General features: G+C 36.7%; 5 protein-coding genes across 5 annotated transcripts; 2 read left to right on the top strand and 3 right to left on the bottom strand.

Annotated features, from left to right (window-relative positions):
- Positions 1–28: 28 nt before the first annotated feature.
- LOC9310858 (protein GLE1) lies at positions 29–2,210 on the bottom strand. Its single transcript, XM_021021533.1, has 2 exons — positions 772–2,210; positions 29–165 (listed from the first exon to the last, which is right to left on the bottom strand). Exons 1-2 carry the CDS (start codon positions 2,153–2,155, stop codon positions 29–31), a joined length of 1,521 nt encoding a protein of 506 aa, XP_020877192.1. The 5' UTR covers positions 2,156–2,210.
- A 4,347-nt stretch (positions 2,211–6,557) lies between these two features.
- LOC9308741 (short-chain dehydrogenase/reductase SDRA) lies at positions 6,558–8,344 on the top strand. The gene is made up of 6 exons (XM_021022059.1): positions 6,558–6,755; positions 7,034–7,150; positions 7,310–7,444; positions 7,560–7,685; positions 7,763–7,864; positions 7,961–8,344. The coding sequence occupies exons 1-6, from the start codon at positions 6,621–6,623 to the stop codon at positions 8,108–8,110; spliced, it is 765 nt and encodes a 254-aa protein (XP_020877718.1). The 5' UTR covers positions 6,558–6,620; the 3' UTR covers positions 8,111–8,344.
- A 21-nt stretch (positions 8,345–8,365) lies between these two features.
- LOC9308740 lies at positions 8,366–11,825 on the bottom strand. The gene is given in 6 exon segments (XM_002872625.2): positions 8,366–8,954; positions 8,957–9,268; positions 9,344–9,668; positions 9,755–10,939; positions 11,010–11,629; positions 11,726–11,825. Coding segments are annotated over 5 exon segments (2,601 nt in total). The 5' UTR covers positions 11,616–11,629; positions 11,726–11,825; the 3' UTR covers positions 8,366–8,781.
- Positions 11,826–12,268: 443 nt separating this feature from the next.
- Positions 12,269–14,910, bottom strand: LOC9310857 (uncharacterized membrane protein At1g16860). The gene is made up of 4 exons (XM_002872624.2): positions 14,020–14,910; positions 13,590–13,745; positions 13,291–13,502; positions 12,269–12,694 (listed from the first exon to the last, which is right to left on the bottom strand). Exons 1-4 carry the CDS (start codon positions 14,791–14,793, stop codon positions 12,502–12,504), a joined length of 1,335 nt encoding a protein of 444 aa, XP_002872670.1. The 5' UTR covers positions 14,794–14,910; the 3' UTR covers positions 12,269–12,501.
- A 5,210-nt stretch (positions 14,911–20,120) lies between these two features.
- On the top strand, positions 20,121–21,702 carry LOC9308739 (mitochondrial pyruvate carrier 3). The gene is made up of 5 exons (XM_021022088.1): positions 20,121–20,290; positions 20,760–20,858; positions 21,016–21,068; positions 21,184–21,257; positions 21,441–21,702. The coding sequence occupies exons 1-5, from the start codon at positions 20,236–20,238 to the stop codon at positions 21,484–21,486; spliced, it is 327 nt and encodes a 108-aa protein (XP_020877747.1). The 5' UTR covers positions 20,121–20,235; the 3' UTR covers positions 21,487–21,702.
- The last annotated feature ends 337 nt before the right edge of the window (positions 21,703–22,039 follow it).

The following is a 22,039-nucleotide window of genomic DNA, read 5'->3' as shown; positions in this document are numbered from 1 at the left end:
TTATGAAAGAACTGAATTATACATCAAATCAATAGCAGTCTATGTAATCATTCCTCTGGTAATGCTGATTGTTGTTCTGCTGATCTAAAACAGCAGTAAACTCCGTCGACAAGAGACTCGTCTTCATAGTTCTTCCTTCAGGTTCCTTGAGGTACATCCGGTCATCTAAGTACGCCGTGATCAATTGTATATCCTAGGTCTGGGCATTCGGGTACCCGTTCGGGTTCGGTTCTTTTTTTTCGGGTATCGGGTCTATTCGGGTAGGGGGTCAAGACCCATTCGGGTATTCTAAAAATTTGGTTCGGGTTCGGTTCGGGTTCGGTTCGGTTCGGGTATTTTAATAAAAAAAAGCAAAATACCCGAAAATAACCAAAAATACCCGAAATATTTTCGGGTTCGGGTCGGGTTCGGGTTTTTAACTCATATATACCCAAATCTAACCGAAATACTCGATTTATCGAAAATACAATGGTTACTCTTTACCCAAATATAACCAAAAATATCTAAAATACCTAATATATTCGGATTTATGATTGTAATTTTAGGTATTTCGGGTATTATAAATATAAATATAACTAATATTTATAGGTGTATATTTGTATTCGGGTACATTCGGGTACATTCGGGTATTGGATTCGGTTCGGGTTCGGTTCGGGTTTTTTTCGGGTAGGAGGTTAGGACCCATTCGGGTATTTTTAAAAATCGGGTTCGGGTTCGGTTCGGGTATTGTTCGGGTTTTTCGGTTCGGGTATTCGGTTCCGGGTATTTTGCCCAGGCCTAGTATATCCTTTTCTTCCCTCAGTTTCGTCAAGAAATGCTCTCGCACAACGTTCATAACTTTCACAAACTGAGATTTGTACCGTTGATGAAGACCAAACCCTGCCGTTTGGAGAAAGGCGTTTAACGCTGTCACGGTAGCTATGTTGATGGCTGAGATGTTGTTAAAGAACCGAGCTAACCAAGCCCATCCATGTTCTATCCCATGAATGTTGGTAGCATTACCACCACGAATATCAGTCTGGACAAGTGCACCGTATAGCCTCATTGTAGAATCTAGGCGCTCATATGCCTCGGAATCCCACACTGAATTTACATCATGATTTGGGACAGTGTAAATGCAAGCTTTGTGGAATTCAGCAAGAAGAATATCCATAGCTTGTGGAAACTTCGAAGTGACATAACCAATGATGTAGCTGCATGCAAAAGGGTTTTGCCTACAGGAGACCATCCTCTTTGCAAAAGCTGCAATACTGATGGATAAAGGACAACGAGGATCTTTAAATACTTTGACGATTTCGTTGATTTTCGCATCCACCGTATCTTTTACCCCAGTTATCTGCCTTATCGACCTTCCAATACTCCTTTCAAAACTCCTAAAGTCCTGATTTAAACGTGATTTTAGCTCTTGGTTCATTGCTTCTAACTCTTCAAGCTTCTTCAATCTATGCTTCTCCAATGCCAAAGCAACAACACTAACTCTCTCAATCACCTCCTTTTCACCTTTTTCTTGACGTATTTTCTCTTCTTGATTTGCCCTTTCTCTCTTCTTGGCTTCCTCCTGAGCCTCTTCACTCCTTATTATTCTTTCTTCTATTTGTGATTTAATCTCATGTTCTCGTTGGACTGCACTCATATGCGTATCAAGTGCTTCAGCAACTTTTCGCTTATATTGAAGATCAAGTCTCCGTTCAACTTCTCTACGATTTTCGCGGTACTTCTCAACCCGAGCTAAAGCAGAGCGAGACGTTTCAATCTCATTCATTATTTCCTTTTCAACAACTGATACTTGATTCTTAATATCTTCCTTAGTTTTGGTTTGGTGGTCGTTCTCAGCCAAATCCATCTTATCCATCATATACTCAAGCTCATGATCAAACTCATCATCACTCAAGTATAAATCATCACAGGTACAGATTTGACTATAATCTTCTTCTTCTTCTTGAGCACTCTCTACATCTTCATCACTATCCATATCATCTTCTGATACACGCACTACGAATCCTCTATCACTCCTTGCCGTCTTTAAAGCATTGAGCTTCTTTGCGAATGACTCGGTCTCACAGACCAAGCGATCGAAACTCCTGTTAGGCTCAGGGTCATAGCTAAACCCTTGGACGCTTTTGGGACAATGAGGTTCCGAAACAACAATTCTCATTATTAGTGTTTTTGGTTCTCTTTGTTATGATTAATCTCTCTAACACAAGGGCTCTCTATTTATAGAGTTTGTGATTTTACACAAAATAGTAATTTGATATTTATAATTTTATATTGTAACAATTTCCATTTTTCTTCATAATTTTGTTTTTGTTCAAATTCTTTTGTATCTTGATTTCCTTTTTTGTTTGTTTTCCGATTGTCTTTCTTTTCCAATTTCTTGATTTTCCTTTTTTATTTTACAAAAGCGAATCTATTTCCAACAAATTCATAGGATTATTGAATCATTCTTTTTGTTTTTGGTAAATAATTTTTTTGTGTCAATATAGTTAATTTTTTTATGGAAATCGGCTGTGGGAAGAGTTACTGTTGTAGCGTCGTCGGATCAATTCATACATGCAACGATTGAAACAGAGGTGGAGGTAGTGAATTTGATCGTTGTATATGCGGCCCCAACAGTTAGTAGGAGAAGTGGGCTGTGGGGAGATTTAAAGACGGTAATTGAGGGTATCTCAGGTCCTCTAATCATTGGTGGTGATTTCAACACGATTCTACGAGTTGATGAGAGAACAGGTGGGAATGGACGGCTCTCGCCGGACTCTTTGGCTTTCGGGGATTGGATAAATGAGTTGTCGCTGGTGGATATGGGTTTTAAAGGGAGTCGATTCACTTGGAGAAGAGGAAGGATGGAGCAAACCTTTGTGGCGAAAAGGTTGGATCGTATCCTTTGTTGTGCCCATGCGAGACTCAAGTGGCACGAGGCGGTAGTCACACATTTACCAATTGTAGCGTCAGACCATGCACCTCTTTACTTGCAGCTGTGCCCTGAGGTGAGAGGCAATCCAAGCCGCAGACCATTTCGGTTTGAAGCAGCATGGATTAAGCATCCTAGTTTCAAAGAATTGGTCGCAACATCATGGAATTGTGAGCTGCAGACTCCGGAGGCTCTGTTTGGTTTGCAGATGAAGTTGAAAGAGTGGAATAGGGAGATATTTGGGGATATCCTGAAGCGAAAAGATCAGTTAACTAGTGATATCAAGAGAATACAAGATGTATTAGAGAACCACCAGACGGATGATCTAATTAATCAGGAGGACTTGTTGATTAAAGAACTTGATATAGTTCTTGAACAAGAAGAGGTTTTGTGGTTTCAAAAATCAAGGGAGAAATGGATTGCTTTGGGAGATAGAAACACAAAATATTTTCACACTTCTACGATTATTAGAAGACGGAGGAATCGAATTGAAATGTTAAAAAATGAGGCGGGTACTTGGATCTCGGATACACAGGAATTGGAGAAGGTGGCAATTGAGTACTATAACCGTTTATATTCTTTGGAGGATGTGGATCCAGTAGTGGAGCGGCTACCACAATTTGGTTTCACAAGTTTCACCGGAGAGGAAGTTACACTCTTAAATAGGACGTTCTCGGGGCTGGAGATAGAGAGTTCTGTTCGGAGTATGGGGAAGTTCAAGGCCCCTGGGCCAGATGGTTATCAACCTGTGTTTTATCATGAATGCTGGGACGTGGTTGGACAATCGGTGGTTCAATTTGCACTCGATTTTTTTGAGACTGGTGACTTACCTTGCGGGACAAATGATGCTCTTCTTGTTCTGATTGCGAAAGTCGCTAAACCGGAGAGAATTATGCAGTTTCGGCCGATTAGTCTTTGTAATGTTCTCTTTAAAACAATTACAAAGGCTATGGTATTAAGACTTAAGTCATTAATGCCAAAGTTGATTGGTCCGGCACAATCGAGCTTTATACCAGGGAGGCTTAGCACGGATAACATCATAGTTGTGCAAGAAGCGGTTCATTCTATGCGCCGAAAGAAAGGAAAAAAAGGGTGGATGCTTTTGAAATTGGACCTTGAAAAAGCATATGATCGAATAAGATGGGACTTTTTGGAGGATACGTTATATGCGGCACGTTTACCGGATAAGTGGGTCAAGTGGATTATGGCTTGTGTAGCGGGACCGTCAATGACTCTCTTGTGGAATGGTGAACAAACGGAGCCGTTTAAACCGGCGAGAGGTTTACGACAAGGAGACTCTTTGTCTCCATATTTATTTGTTCTTTGCCTAGAGAGATTGTGTCATTTAATTGATATCTCTGTGGCAGCAAAAGACTGGAAACCCATCCACTTATCGAGAGGTAGACCGACGTTGTCTCACATCTGCTTTGCGGATGACCTTATTCTTTTCGCAGAAGCTTCTGTTGCACAGGTTCGCGTTATCAGAAGAGTGTTGGAGAGTTTCTGTAATGCTTCTGGGCAAAAAGTGAGTTTAGAAAAGTCGAAAATATTTTTCTCGGAGAATGTTCATCGAGATTTAGCGGGACAGATAAGTGTTGTGTGTGGTATTAAAGCTACAAAAGATTTGGGGAAGTATCTTGGTATGCCTGTCCTTCATAAGCGGATTAACAAAGAGACTTTTGGTGATGTTATTGAGAAGGTTTCTTCACGCCTAGCGGGATGGAGAGGTCAGTTTTTGAGTTTTGCGGGCAGAATAACTCTTACAAAATCAGTCCTTTCTTCAATCCCTGTTCATTCAATGAGTACGATATCTTTGCCAGCTAGTACACTTGAGACATTGGATAAATTGTCAAAAGCTTTTTTATGGGGCAGTACTATTGAAAAAAAGAGACAACACTTAATTTCCTGGAAACGAGTTTGCTCATCAAAGCCTACGGGAGGGCTGGGCATCCGAGAAGCTAAACACATGAACACAGCTCTTTTGGCTAAAGTCGGGTGGAGAGTCATTAGCGACGAGACTAGCCTTTGGGCGAGAGTGCTGCGAGGAAAGTACAGAGTTGGGAATGTTCATGACAAGTCTTGGACTCTAACCAATAGCAATTGGTCATCCACTTGGAGAAGTATAGGTCGTGGTATACGGGAAGTGGTGCTTCCTGGATTGGGATGGGTGCTTGGTGACGGAAGGGAGATTAGATTTTGGTACGACAAGTGGTTAACTGATGAACCATTGTGTAATTTGGCAAACCGGGATCTACCTGAAAGTTTTAAAGAGGTCAGGGTCAATGCCTTATGGCGAAATGGTTACGGGTGGGATTTTGCTCATGTGAAGCAGTTCACTTCGGAGAGGGTTAATTTGCGGCTTGCATCGATGGTTGTGGATAATGTTACGGGAGCTAGGGATCGTTACTCATGGGGGGAGAGTGTCAATGGTGAGTTTACGGTCAAATCAGCCTACTCCTTTCTTGCCCGCGATAGCTCACCAAAACAGAACATGGGTAAGTTCTTTGATCGTGTGTGGCGAGTGGTGGCACCGGAACGTGTGCGTGCTTTCATTTGGTTGGTGGTACACCAGGTGATCATGACAAATGCTGAGAGACACCGACGCCACTTGTGTGACACAAGTCTCTGTTCGGTCTGTAAGAGTGGTGATGAAACTATATTGCATATCCTGCGGGATTGTGAAGCTATGATGGGGATTTGGAGGAGAACAGTGGATGTACGAAGAATCCAGCGTTTTACTGCGCAGTCTGTGCTTGAATGGCTCTATAGTAATTTGGGTAATGATGCGGATACGGAGGGTAGTCCCTGGTCGACGATGTTTGCTATGGGAATTTGGTGGGCTTGGAAATGGCGTTGCGGGAATGTCTTTGGTGCTGATTGGAAATGTAGAGATAGAGTGCGTTTTCTTAAGGACCAAACCAAAGAAGTATACACAGCAAGCTTGCGTGTGTTGGAAGGTACTAGTCAGGCAGCACGGGAGGAGAGGCTGATCCAATGGGTACCGCCGGGTGAAGGTTGGATGAAACTTAATACCGACGGAGCTTCCCGTGGCAATCCAGGCCTGGCCACGGCAGGAGGTGTGCTGCGAGACGGAAATGGGAGTTGGGGAGGTGGATTCGCTTTGAACATTGGTATATGCTCGGCACCTTTAGCGGAGTTATGGGGGGTGTATTACGGGTTATATATAGCTTGGGAGAAGCGTATCACGAGATTGGAGTTGGAAGTTGATTCAGAGATAGTGGTGAGTTTCCTAAAACACGGGATTAGTGACTCTCACCCGCTATCGTTCCTAGTACGTTTGTGCTATGGCTTTTTATCGAGGGACTGGATAGTCCGCATTTCGCATGTGTATAGGGAGGCTAACCGTCTAGCCGACGGGTTAGCAAACTATGCGTTTACTTTGCCTTTAGGGTTTCATATGTTTGAGTCTAGACCGGATGTGGTCAATTCCATTGTTTTTGAAGACGTGAACGGGTCTGCGTACCCCCTTTGTTTACCAAAAAAAAAAAAGAATCCTCTGGATTTGTGTCTCCAAACGTTACCACAAATTATTTACTTTCTTCTTGGGATAACCCCAAACGCTTCAAACGCTTCAAACGCTTCAAACGCAAGTCACATTTATTTAAACGCTTCAAACGCAAAAGAGAGAGAAGCAAGCGAGAAGGAAAAAAACAATCATTGGAAGAAGCAAAAAAAAAAAAAAAAGATAGAAATGGAGAAGAAGCTACCGAGAAGATTGGAAGGTAAAGTCGCGATTGTGACTGCTTCGACGCAAGGAATTGGCTTCGGAATCATTGAACGTTTCGGTCTCGAAGGCGCTTCCGTCGTCGTCTCTTCCCGCAAACAGGTTTCACGATCTCCCAGTTTCTATTTCATCTTCAGAATTTGAATTAAGATGATGAAATTAAAGATTTTATGGATCTTTGTATTTTTGCTTTCATTAGGTAAAGCTTTTTGTTATTTGGAATTTTTGATTTTGCAATTATACTGTAGACAGAATTGTGAAAATTCTGGGTTTGATGTGAAAATTCTGTAGATTAGAGCAGCAGATTTTGTGTATTTCTGAAAGCTCGTAGCTTTGTTTAGCCAACTTTTCTGCTGACTAAAAGGGTTGATTATGTGCAGGCAAATGTTGATGAGGCAGTAGCAAAACTCAAATCCAAAGGGATTGATGCATATGGAATCGTCTGTCATGTTTCCAATGCTCAACATCGCCGCAATCTTGTCGAAAAGACGGTTCAGGTAACAGATTTATGAGATTTTTCAAGGCAAATTGATTATAAACAGCTTTACATAACCAACAAGTTGTTTTTATTGTTGTTGATTGGTCCTGTGCATCAAGCTCTTACTATCTCCCATTTGCGCACCTTTGATTTACTGAAGAGATGTTTTCGGTTTCAGAAATATGGGAAGATAGATATCGTTGTCTGTAACGCCGCTGCCAATCCATCTACAGACCCAATCTTGTCTAGCAAAGAAGCTGTTCTTGACAAGCTATGGGAAATCAATGTCAAATCCTCTATTCTTCTCCTTCAGGTAAAGCTTTCCTTTTATTAGTTTATATACAAAGGATGCAGTTTTAGCATTTTGTTTCCATGGCCCAATAGATCATTTTAGATTTAATTTGACTCCTCTATGTTCATTTTACCAGGATATGGCTCCTCACCTAGAGAAGGGTTCTTCTGTTATCTTCATTACTTCTATTGCTGGATTTCAACCACAAGGAGCCATGGCTATGTATGGGGTCACTAAGACTGCTCTTCTCGGACTAACCAAGGTATGTGTATCATTGTCTCCATCTCACGATTGAATGGTTATGATGATGATTATGACATTATGCATCATGTTTCTTAGGCACTTGCTGCTGAGATGGCTCCCGATACACGTGTGAACGCAGTTGCACCCGGTTTTGTGCCCACACACTTTGCTTCTTTCATCACTGGAAGCTCCGAAGTGGTAATGTTATAAGATTGAAACTGTTTGACTGAGGTTGTAATTGTATCTCAAGTGATGGAATAATAATAATAATTGAACACTTGTGGATATGCGCAGAGAGAAGGCATCGAAGAGAAGACTCTGCTTAACAGGTTGGGAACAACGGGAGACATGGCTGCTGCGGCTGCTTTCTTAGCATCAGATGATTCTTCTTACATCACGGGAGAAACTTTGGTCGTCGCTGGAGGAATGCCCTCAAGACTCTAAACCAATTTCCCATCGATATATAGTAGCGTAAAAAATGCAATCAGGGTAACAAGTAGAGATCGTTTTATAAGTTTTCAACAAAAATAAGATTTTAAGAGAAGAAAGAAGTTCCAATAATATCATGAGTCCATTGGATACCTTTATTGGTCTTGTAAAAGATATTTTCTTCACTCGAAAGACTCGTTTGGTTTTTTTTTTCAAAGTTAGAGCAATAAAGTTCGGGTTTCGTATGAATGTATATAGGTTTAGGTTTTATTGTTTGTTTTGGTTTACATTTGGGTTTAATGTGTTGACTACTTTTTTCACCCAAATAAGTGGTTCTGCGTAAGATTCGCTTCCGAGTTACCCCTCTCCTTCATCACTGGAAGCAATCATGATGGGAAATCTTTTGACTCAGTGTTTGGAGGCTAGGTTTTTAGTCTAGTCTGATCGAACCGTAGTCATAGGAACCTAAGCCACTGACTATACTGCTTTCGACAAAGTGACGCAACGAGAGTTGTAATTCATCTAGTATGTGAACATTGATCTTGCCACATAGTAGATACATTAATTACTTGTTTAGCAAGAAAGAGATTCATAAAATACACTAATAGTTCAATACTATCCATAGATATCGAAGCCACAAAAAGAGAACAAATTAAAAACCATTCATAGATACCTTGGTAAAAGAGCTACCAAGCATTTCTTCTTTCTTTCCTGATTGAAAGAGATCGAAAACTCGACCACACATCAGACATGTCGACCTTGGGAAGAGCATTGTTCATGGCATCTCTTAAATTCTTATCATCAACAGCATCATAGAAACATCCACGTCTCTTCGAGTCCCTTACGAGCTTTGTCCAATCGAACCACTCAGCGACAAAGTTCTCTCGTTCCCAATCACCCATAAACAGTGCCTTGCACGAGTCAGTGCAACGTTGGCTCTTTGACGGTTAGAGAGAAACCCTATGTGTCCGTTACCGTTGTTTCTAACGGTGGATATGATAATGATATCTTCTTCTCCTCCTTGAAACCCATCCACGGACCGAACATTCAAAGTGAAAAGCTGATCTGATACGGAGGTGTACTTATCTCCGATCCTCTCTTGGATTGCTCTAACTTGAGCTTTATAAGGTGAAATAACACCAACACTCATCTTCGTCTTTGCCTCACTGGACACTGTTTTAAAAATTAGGCTAGTTAAAAAAGTACCATAAGAAACAGATTATATCTATAAGATCAACAAATATTTACCTTTGAGAAGATTGGATAAGATCTCAGAAACCACAGCAACCTCAACCATGTTTTTAGGACTGTGTCCATCACCAAACTCTTCTTTCCCAAGTCCCACGTTGATAAAGGAGAAAGAACCAAACATGTTTCCTCGAAGAAACCGCTTTTGATAGGTGCTTTCTTTAACAATCTCAGCATCAGAGATCTTACCATCATAAAACTCCATGTTGGGGAAAAGGCTTATAGAAGTATGCATACGATATTGAACATTAAGCAAATGTTTCTTGTGGCCAAGCAAAACCAATCTCTCAAACAAGCTTCTCCCAAATTTGGCCTTCTCACATACCTACGAACACAAGAACTATGTTTCAAACGCAATTCCTACGTTTAAAATGCCAAACGCAAATAGATCAACAAGACAAAAGAAAGTACCTCGCTTTGCACCATTGCTGGTAGCTGAAGCTCATCTCCTATTAGAACAGCATGGTGCAAACCCTGAATTTGCAATGCAGCAACTGATTCACATTCTTTAAGCTGAGCCGCCTCGTCAACTACAAGAAGTTCTATGGACCCTGTCCGTTCCGCGGTCATTTCTGCAGCACCCGAGGCAGTGCAGAAGATTATGTGTGCATTTTGTAGGCAGAATGTCCTTGTATCCTCGTTTACCAACAAGGCTGGAATCTCAAAACGTTTTGATAGCAAACGTAGAGTCTGAAGGCAATCAATACTGATGACTTTGTTGAAGCAATCGAATGTGAAGCTTCCTTGTTTCTCCTGCAAGAAAGATCTGGCTCGGCGAAGAGCTTTACGGGCTGCGATCATATTCTTCACATCGTTAGATGATGTAAAAGACTTGGGAAGATGTGTGTACAAATCCACCATATCCTTCTGGACCTTCCCCATTGTTTCACTTAACCCATAGTAATTTTTCTTTACAAACTCCCCAAATGTAAGAATCTTTTCTTTCTTTTCAGCTTCTTCCTTCTCCGATCTTTCATTTGAGCCAAGAAACATTTTCATTACAAACTCTCCAAATGTTGTAAGAATGTTTTTACCATCTTCCTTAATCTCCCTTCTTTCATTTAACAAGAGATATTTCTTATAATTAGACTCCGAATTCTCAAGAATATCGATGATTGACTCCAAACTCCGTTCCCATCCAGTCGATGGCGAAAACAGTTTACGCAATTTACTAATGCGATGTTCAAGAAACACGTTGAGGAGATCATCATTCCCCCTGTCGTCTATCCCCATTCGGACTCGGTTTCCGACTAAAACAATATTCCCAAGCCCGTAAGTAGAATGTTCTGATGAAGAAGTTTCCTTAAATAACGCCAAGAGCCTCGATGCAACTTCTACTACAGCCGTGTTTGTAGGAGCACACACAACTGTTTTGCAACTTAGGTTGAGAAGAGCAAACAGAAGAGTAGCAACTGTTTTTGTCTTGCCGGTACCAGGTGGTCCCCAAATCAGTTTCACACTAGTCTTGTCACGTAAATTTCTTGTCTCCAAGCAACTCAAAATTGCAGATTCCTGAGAAGGGTTCAACTTTGCAGAACGCATAATATCCCATACACTATTCCCCCAATTCCTAGAAGAAACAGGGTGCTCTGTATCCTGATTAACAAGAAAAAACCACGATTACTCCACATTAGACGTTAAAGCAAGATCATTTCATGTTACTTACCGCGGTATTTGCCTGAAGGACACTCTTGATGAGACCCAAGTTGCCATCTCCGTTGTGCAAAGCCTTCCAGATACGAGTGTTTGTGGTTAAATTCATGAGAAAAACACCCGAACGAAACGAAAATTGCTCATCAATGGATATAGTTTTGGAGGAATGAACAGAGAAATGTAGTTCATCTTCAACAGAGAACACATATCCAAGAATCAGTGGGTTTAAGTCATCCACGCGTGTTGGCCTTGCTGCTTTTGTGAGAGCAATGAGATCTCCATGTTTCGGCTCGTAACTTGTTCTATTTCCTTGTGCAACACTCGTTAGTCCTGATATATTAACCTTGTTTGAGCTTCTACTCGGTAATTTAATTGCCGTAGCCTCCACGGAACTTATGTAAAAGACAGGAGCTTTCCACAAAGAGTTCAAGCTTGAGGACAACTCGGTACGTGTTTCCTCTAGTAAAAGAGGAACAAAGCAGTTAAGGTATTCATCAACGGACCAAAACCTGTCTGGTATCGACTTTATCTCTTCCTTGTAGATATCTTTGTTGAGAATATAATTGATGGACCAAGCGAAGATTTGATTAATCAGACTTGTCTTTTGATTCCTCTCCATGTCACAGTATCTTTCTGCAACATAATAAACAAAGAAAAACATGAGTTAGGTTCCTACTTCCTACTTCATAGCAGCAGGTCATAGGTACATAGAGACATAACTTGGCTTACAAGGCTCTAAGTAGTATGATGATAAGTAGGAAGCAGTTTCTTCAAAAGCACTGATGCAATAGGAATCAACAAAGCCAAACGAAGACAACAGAAAAAAGCTGGCTTATCAGTTTGGTCTACTTAAAAGAGAAAGAAGGCGAACGGTTAAAAACACAGTTGGGAAGGAATATATAATTTTAACAGTTCCCAAGAAAATATTGTTAATAGAGAGACAGTGAACATAGCACCTTGCATGCATTAACTAGAATTTAAGTTAATTTAAATTTGCTCACCATTTCTTTTTCTTTTTGAAAATTTTCATTAGTACTTTTTTTGTTTTACGAGAAATTAGTTCACTTAAGGAAGAAGAAAGGTCAGAAACTTACGGTGGAGAGGACACCATTTGCCTGCTTTGAGTCGTCCTAATCATCATCATGATGATTATACGAAATTAGTCACATCAACACATTTATTTTATAATTTGAAATACCACACAAATTTTTAATTTAGGAATACAAAATACTTCTTTAGTTCCAACAAAACCTGATTCAAAAAATAGTAAAATGGAGCAAAAGAATTTAAATAGAATAATACAAATTTACACTTGAACCTTTTTAATGTACACAAAACATAACCCCATTGTAAGAGGCAAAAAAACCGATATGGTTTCCTTTTCTCATCCCACTCTTTCTTCAGTCTTAGGGCCTAACTCTTGACTATACATTATATATAATTTGCTCTATAGATTAATAGTGAAGCAATACATACATGCATACGTAATGTTATATATGTGTTTTTCAGACAGGAATGACATCAGCATTCTGATTCTCGTCACAAGTAATGATAAGGCCATCCACATAAGTTGGGAGGAGGCAACGCCACCATTTGCAGCCAGTGGCGATTGATTCCGCAGGAGGAATGATCATCAGAACGTTGTCGTGTCGCCTCACCATTCCCATCACGCTTACGGTGCTCCCTTCTTTTATGTATCTGATCAACAAATTCAGAAATAGTATCATCAAAATGGCCAAGAAGATTCGAAATACATGATTATCTGAATATGTACATGTAAGATGTGTCTGAGAAAGAGACCAACACTTTTTTAAAATCTTTGAAGGGTAATAACTAATAAAGCAGTATAAAGATCAGTCTTCTGTGATAAAGCTATTTACTTTGAGAATCTTTCTTGTTCTGAGAAGAGTTCAAAGCACAGAAAGATTCTTCCTTTGAACTAAAGCCATTTATACTTTATGTTAAGGGTTAAAAAGCACCAAAAGATCCTTCCTTTGAACTAAAATAGGAAACAAAATCTTATGTCCTAAAGTGAATGGCTTTACTTTTAATCCTTGACATAAAGTAAATGATTCTCACTGACTTTATGCCCTTACTCATAAGTAGGAAACAAAATCCATCAGAGAGGCAAAAGTCAATGGTTGGTTAGTTTCCATTTAGCCGTTCAGTGGAAAACAGGGGTTTGAAGAGTGACTCTAGTAGTAAAAAGAGGGTTTTGTTTTGAGGGACTCTTTGTACTTAACTTGATCAAAGTATACGGAGAAAGAAAATGCATGGTGTAAATAATACCATACCCTTCTTTGAGACGCATGGCACAGTTATCGTTGGAAAGGTTGCGATCCGCTAACCATTGTAGAAAGCTTGGAGATAAATCCTTAGTTTGTGAGGTTACATTAGCTACTGTTGCCGGTTTGACAATTGGAGACACTTTTGATCCATATCCTGCTTTAACAAGTGCTCGCAATCCGGATTGGAAGTCCGAGATGTAAAAATCCGATACATATCTCTGCAACATAACCAAATAAAACAATGATCACCAAATATTCAGATAAAACACTTGAATAAGAGGAGAAAGAGTAAAAAGAATCTAAACCTCAGCATGTCTGCATCCCCACGAAAAACATCTATGTTTCAAGTTAGCGGATTTCCCACAAAAACCTTTGTACTCATACAATTCCGTCGATACATAAACACATCTCGGTATCCTTTGGTATGATGACTCAAGCGGGATACTTCCACATGTTACAACCTGCAAACATAAACGTAACAATACCTCATTGATCACTTAAAAGACCAGATTTAACAACTATATGATCATTACAACAAGTTTACCATATCAGGAATACTGATTAGTCTCACTAACTAAGCCACTAATCACACAAAAAAGAGGCAATGAATATGACATTCTAACACATGAACTGATTACTTAACTCATCAAATTACCAATGAGCTTAACCTAAGAGTCTAAGACGCAACAGAGTAACACAAAAATGAAGTCTTTAACTAAAAAGTTGGAAACTTGCCCCTGTGACCTTGATGAACTGTCCATCAATGGCGCCTCTAATCACAGCATCTGGATAATTCTTGATGAAACTCATTAACCCTCTTCTTCTCCAAATACAATTCCACAAAAAAACCACGACGGCCGGAAAAATCGCCGCCACAATCACCACCACAACTAATGGCTTCTTCACCGCCACAGATAAAAACGCACCAATTAGTAAACCCATCCCTGCAACTACAATCACTGCCCAAATCACAGCCTTTGGTACTCTAAACCCGACCCGAATCGGATCCGAATTCAAAACCGTAACCGCCGATCCATATTTGGGTTTGCTCGATCTTGTATTACTCGTTTGATGATGTTGATCAATCTGACCCGACCTTCTTGACCCGGACCCAATTGGACCGGACGAATTAAGCGGACCGGAGGTGATTAAACCGGTGGGTTGAAGCTGAGAGAGAGGACCTGAAGATTTTCTAATTAGACCCGATTGGGATCCGGATCGAACGGATCCACTATTCGGATTCGAAGACGAAGCGCAGGGGACACGTGGCGGTGGCGGTGGCTGTCTAGCTGATTCGCCGGAGAAAATCGACGGAGGTCTTTGAAACGAGGTGGGATCATTGACGGAGATGTCAAACATCCTTCCGAGCTCGCCGGATTTCTTGATATCGCCTCCGGTGTAAGGCATAGCACGAGCCGCCATTGTCGGTGGTCGTTCTTTAGGTTGTTCGAGTTTACCTGAAACGTAGAGTCCACTTGGTAATTGGTGAGATTGTAATCGACCCGCCATTGTCAGAAAGTTAGAGAAATGTAGAGAATTTTTAGTTTCTCTCTCTTCTTTGTGGGTGACTTGGTAGAGAGAGAATGTGTAGCAGTGGTTAAGTGTTTGAGTGGCAGTGAAGATGGAAGAGAAAGAAAGGAGACGATGTGGTTTAAATGACGGTTGTACCCTTGAATATTGAATTTGATGACGTATTTTTTTTTTTAATAAAACAAAACGTCGACGGTGAGGTTTCCAAAAAAGGTTTTTGATTGGTTCATGTGCCACATAAGCCCCACATTTTTGTTAGTGGATTGTCTTTTTACTTTTCTGTCCCATATTTTTATAGATTTTTCCAAATGTACCATAAAATATTTGTGCTCATAAACACTTAGGAACTTCCCAGGTGTAATCATTTGTTTGTTATATTATATCACTATTAAGTACTTTGTATGAAAAATTGGTAGACGCTAGTTGGACGTTCGGTATAGATATAACGATTAATCAAAAAATTGGATTAAAATTGGTGATTAATCGAAGACTAGTTTTAAGGTAATTTTAATATTATTAAAATATATTAATCTAAAATTATTTTTAAAATTATATTAAACACATAAAAATATATTTTAAGATAAATTTTTATAATTTTTTATTAATATTTGAATATAAGTTATTATAAAATATCATAAACTCCAAATTCTTGAATAACAAAAAAAAAATTTGTTTTATACTTGCAATCTAAAAATAATCGGGATATGTAAGATTAGGCGATAAATAATCAGATTAAGCGGGAAGTAATCGGATTATGCGGAGAGTAATTAGGTGATTGATTTCTTTAAGAGATTAGTCATTAATCGAGGCAGATAGAGTGGGTCTAACGATTAAGTGGAGAGTAATCGGGATAAGTGGGAATTTTTAGAACATGGATTAAGTCTAGGTATATTTTTTCTTTGGCAGCATTTGGATTTGAAAAGGAAGATTATATATTTTGACAAGAAAATGGAAGATTATAGAATTTAACTGATATGGAAGACTTTAGGTTTTCTTAGGTGGAGAACATTAAAACAATAAAAATATAAAACCTTGGGGAAAAATAAAGATAATGAGACTTTGAGACAATCTGCCTTTTATTTATAAAATTAGTGTTGTGTCCCGTGCTTCCCACGGTCAGAGAGTCGTTATAGGAAAATAGAATATAAAAAATATGTTGAGGTTTTCCTATAAAATTAGGATTGTGGGAAGTGGATAGAGCAGTTGATAAATTTAAGTGATTGTTTTTTCTTTTCTTTTCTTATTTTTTCGTCATAAAATGTTTAGAAAAGTAAAGTGAGTGAATTTGAGACCTAAAACATGTGTCAGATGAAGAGAGCTGCAGTTTTTAGAGAAGTGACTTGTGATTTATTATAATAGGATTTGCATACCCTCTAACAAAAAAAAAAGTTAACTAAAAAACTTTGAAATAATTACACTCGTGGGTGATTTCCGACGAAGAATGAAATAGATTAGGAGTCCGGCACTCGGCAAAGCGCAAAGACCAACAAATTCAATTATTTTCGGCCGTTGAGACCGTTGGCATAAATAGTTAATTTAAGTATTTGATGTTTAGAAAACTATTTTTGTTGTTAATATTTACATTGATTGGTTGACAACAAAAATAAGAACCCACCAAATTATCAGTCTTAAAAACTGTTAGTTAATACCAACTGAGTATAGTGGTGATTTGTTAGGTTTTTCCAAACAAAGTTGAACCTAGCATCTTTAGGTTAAAATTTCTTGAAAAAATCATGGTTTATGTTTTAACGGATATTATCATATCTACCACAAAGACGTGAATCTTTTACGCAAAAAATGGTTTAAGTTGAACGACCGGCTTTGAATCTTACAAAATTACGTATCCAAAAACTCCAGTTTTTTTTGGTTATTAAAAAGCGATATTTTAAATCCATATTGAAATGTCAAATTGACTACGTAAATTTTTGAATTAACATAATATACATATCGCTTTAATTAGTCTAACAAAAGTGAAATATATCGAGTAACATAAAAAAGTAATATCAACAAAAAAAACATATAAAGTCATCACCTCTCCTTTTTTGCCCTCTTGTAAAGTTTATTTTTTAATTTAATATAAGGGAAATTGCATTCTATGTCAATGCAACACCTTTTGTAAAGTTTACTATTGTGTTTATATAAATTAGCATTTTAAAAAGTATTGAGTTGTTGTTTTACAAACTTGAACAACATGTCAATTTCGAATTGATTTTTTGCATGTGTGTTCATTTAAACGTTTGTGCTGGTGTCATGATGTTACAAACAATTTTACCAAACAAACAAAAGAAGATGTTACAAACACCAAATATATAACATAATGTTTAATGAAAAGGTATGTGGGGGTACCCACATTAGAGAAAAATTGTGGGTATGATCTATATATACATTTTTGAATGACTTTTAGCAAATAAATCCTGGAGTTGGACTTTATTTACGGATGAATGCCATTGGCATTAATTATTTAAATTTGAAAAATATTAATTAAAGATATTACCAATACGATTTCGAGAATCATAAATTCATATCTTCCTTAATTTTCTGAGTCATTAATGTGATAATCTTTAGGAAATATTTCTCTGTAAAAAAAAAAAATCCAGATTAATGAAGGCATTAAAATCGACACTAACAATTAAATTATTTAGATGTTCAATTATTTTAAGATTCTTATATCTTATTTGATATTTTTTTTTAATATCTCATTCTTTAATTACTGCGTTTAGAATTTATTGGTTGTTACCTATTTTTTGGTGAAATTTATTGGTTGTTACTTAATATAAGTAATTATGGTGCGTTTATTTTAGTTAATATCTAATTTAAAGAATTTGTTTTCTTTTATTATTAATAAACGAATAACATGTATAGAAATAAAAGATTTTTCTTGCGACTCCATAATAAAAATATTAAACTCTTATTTTCTACATTTCTTACACATAATATCCTCTTATTCAATAACAAAAAATATATATTGCATATTTTTAAAAATATTTATAATATTTAAATTATATAAAAAATTTGTAATATTAATATTATTTCAACTCTATACAAATTTAATATATATGTATATATATCTTATGGGAACCATTTAAAAGAAATTTTTAAATTGACTTGAATTATATAGCTTTTAAATAAAAGTATTATTAAAAAGAAAAATAACTAAATAATGTTTAATTTCACGGGACGGGTAATATGATGGGACGGGTTTGGGTTGATATTTATAAAAGATCGTATACCACGGGTGAAATCCTAAAATTAACAATCAAAATAATCTATCAAACAAATTACATTTTGATTTTTTTAAGAAAATATAGCCCCGCGGTGTACCGCGGGTTAAAATCTAGTACAATAAACAAAGAAGAATTAAAGAAGAGCATGCAAATTCAATTTCAAATCTTCAATTCCCTCACATTTCATATTCACTCATCATGATTCATATGCCCCTCCATTATTGATCATGGGTCGACAGATCCAACGACTCACATAAATTCCAAATGATATCTTCCCCCACAAAAAGAATTACAAAAATTCACTATTTTCAAAATAGGAAATCTGAATGGTAATTAGTAGGGTCAGTCCCTTTAAAATCTTTTTTGTTTGTTCATTGAGTTCTTTGGACGCTTCCTCTCCAAAATGCAAATTATGTCATCGATAAACTTTGTATCTATATAAAGTTTACAAATGACAATCATCATATACAACTTAAATATATTTATCACTTTGAGTAGTTTTTCTTAGAAAAAATGTTTTTTTTTTTTATAATAATATTTTCTAGGCTTGTGCATACGATTCTTCCGTTTATAATTTTCGGATTTTGTTTTTGTTCGGTTTAAGATTTTGTTCGTTCAGGTTGGGGTTGGTTCGGTTTGGATTTAGATAAAATAGAAAAAAAATGAAATTAAATCTATACTAGTATTTTTGCAGTCACTTTGGTGACGGTTGGGTAAAAATGCTTCCGGGTTATTTAGATATCCGACCCATTTCAAAAAATCCTTCACAAAAAAATTTGTTGGATCGGGTTATATTTAACTCAACTCATACACCGAATATTCCATATTTAATTATTTAAATATTTAGAAGATTTGATTAAGATTTATAATTATAATTCTCCTATAATCTTTGTTTGATTTGTTTTTAACTGTTTTGAATCATCATATAATACATAAAGTAAAAAAAAATCAATTTACAATGATTCGAAATTTAAAAAACGGACATATATTATCCAATTGACGAAAATGTTTGTTCAACAATCTTCATCGATTAAAATATTTAGACAATGATTCAAAATCATATCATAAATAAAAACATTGATAAAATAAATGAGTTTTTCGTCGGACGGGTTTTTTAATCAAAAATAATAAAAAGATTAAAATATCATTAATCCGCCGCTTCAATACGGATTAAATCCTTATTTTTTTAATACCATAAATATTAGACATATTAAATCAGTCTCATTTAGAAATGATTGTATAAAACCAAAAATTGTCCCGTGGTATAATGTTACTTAATAACAATATTTATAAAATTTTAATATATCATTAACATGCCGCCTTAATACATATTAAATCTTTAGTTTATTAAAATATAAATGTCTTAGTGCTTACCAAAAAAAAAATATAAATGTCTTAGAGAATGATATGATTTGCAACTTTTATATATAATAAATAATCATTAAATTTTAAAATAAAAACAAATCACGAGACGGGTTAAGAAATTACGGAACGGGTTATATTTCGGAAAAGATTTATATGGCGGACGAATTTGAATCAATATTTATATACCACTTTAATACGGGTTAAATCCTTGGTTTATTAATAATTATCTCGTGGACTCGTGGTATACCGTTACTAAATAACAATTATAAACTATAATATAATGTTATAAGGATATACAATTTACATAATATTTTTATACAAACTTTAAAATTAAATCATCTCGCGGTATACCGCGGGTTAAAATCTAGTAACTAAGTATCAACCTAGTGAATTTTGGGTTTATTCTGTTCAATTGCTTAATTGGATGCAATACAGATTACTTTGTAAATTATTTATCTATCACTAGGATTACTATTTCTTTAAAAAAATTCATTTTGATTTTTGGTTGATGATTTTCCACCCTACTATATTTTCGTTTAGGAAAGGAGATCACTTTTATAGTTGATCTTTACCTTAAATGTGACAATCAATTTGCTTTTCTTTAATTTCTTTTTTTTTAACTTAAGTGACATTCAAGTAATCACTTTGATTCGTTATATATAATAGATGGCAACTACTATTAAACACCGTTAGACAAAGTCGCAATCAATAGCAGCCAACCACACGGAACAAGTAATAAGAACGAATAACCTTTTTTTGTTTGACTAGCAAATGTTACATTAGAGAATATTTCTTGAGAGAATTTGTTGGGAGATTACAGAGAAAAAAATCGATGGCAACTTCGAAGCTTCAAGCTCTCTGGAATCATCCAGCTGGACCTAAGACAAGTGAGTTTTTAACATCCATGAATACATGAATGTTTCTTCACTTTTGACTTTTCGCACTGTGAGACTTGATCATCGAATTTTTGATACTTGAGCAATCAATATTTGTATAATGATTTTCATCTTTTGTTGCTCGATTTGCTTTGATTCAACCTAAATTTCCAATTCTTGGTTGACTCCGTAACAGATCCTACTTAGTTTGTTTGGTTTTGTCTTAGAACAAGTCTCTGAGGATGTATTGATATGTTGCAACGAAATTTGACTATGTAAGAATTTTGATTGAAGAAAAGCTTACCTGAATGGTTATCGTTTATACATAGATTCTGATTCAATTTGGGTTCGGTTTAGATTGGTTTGGTTAAAATGCTCTGTTTTTCTCCAATGGACTCTTAAGTTTAATCAAACAAGTGCATATGGTAGCTTAATCAAACTTGCTACAAAAACATGAATTGTAGTCATTTTGTAATGTCAGTTCATTTTTGGGCGCCAACGTTCAAGTGGGGTATAAGCATTGCTAACATTGCAGACTTTCAAAAACCTCCAGAGACACTTTCATACCCACAACAAATTGGTATACTCACTCTTAGTCTCTTAGCTATCTTTTTTCTCCTTGTATCGATGACGATGTGTGAACTTTTATGTTTATATGATGCCTCCTCGTACGCTTTCATTGTATCTCCATCTCTTAATCTTCTTACAGTTTTTGTTTGCTACATCTATTGTATCAGTGATCACAGGCACTGGACTTGTTTGGTCACGTTACAGCACTGTAATTACTCCGGTATGTTTTCTGCAAATCATCATTTAATTATATATTACGTTTTGCTTTGATCTTGTACTAATATGTTAGATGATTACTGGTTTCTTCTGATGTTGGTCTAACTTTTTGTTAACAGAAAAACTGGAATCTCTTTAGTGTAAGTCTTGGTATGGCTGTGACAGGCATATACCAACTTACTCGTAAAATAAAGTAAGATGTAGGAAACATTCATATTATTATTTCCATTTCATGAGATTAGCAATGGAAATACGAACACTCCTTTTTTTCTTTTCTAATGAACATATTTTGGTTATGACTTCTCGTCATGGTTTCAAACTTCACCATTGGTGTTTTGTTTGTCTCTGTTTTGACATTGATATGTGTGGTTTGCAGGCACGATTATTCATCTGAATCAAATCCTATTGTTGCAAAAGAATGATGAAGATGAAGCCTTGTGGTTCTTATTAAAAACTAATCTTTCATTCCAAAATATCATCATGTCAAGGCTTGATTTTGTTTCCATACCCAAATCTTTTTTGGGTTATAAATTGGTTATGTTATCGTTAGAAAATGAAATACTGGTGTGAGTACTATGAATGTATAACTTTTCTGCATTTTATTCAACCAATATTATAAAATTTAGAGGAATGCTTAATTCCAAGAGCCATTCCATATGAATAATAGTCCAAGCAAAGTAACTGTAACTGGGATCATGATCTAACATTGTGGTATGGTAAATGTAACATGAACCTTGACACTGTGAAAACTAAAAGCTGAACAGCTGCTGGCGAAAAGCAACAACAACCAATGATAAACCAAACCCAAGAGCCACTCCATATGAAAAATCTAAAGCAATGTCACTATCACTATCACTCTCGGTGGTTCTTGGTCGTTTGTTGGCTGGTACCTCTTGTTGACAATGAAGCAAGTAATGACCACAGAGATGTTTTCCCTCAAAACTCGAGTTAGGAAATGTCTGAAATTGACCATCA

The sequence above is a fragment of the Arabidopsis lyrata genome (assembly GCF_000004255.2).
Source record: "Arabidopsis lyrata subsp. lyrata unplaced genomic scaffold ARALYscaffold_6, whole genome shotgun sequence".
Classification (NCBI taxonomy): Eukaryota; Viridiplantae; Streptophyta; class Magnoliopsida; order Brassicales; family Brassicaceae; genus Arabidopsis; species Arabidopsis lyrata.
This window is presented reverse-complemented; position numbering and strand designations above follow the sequence as displayed.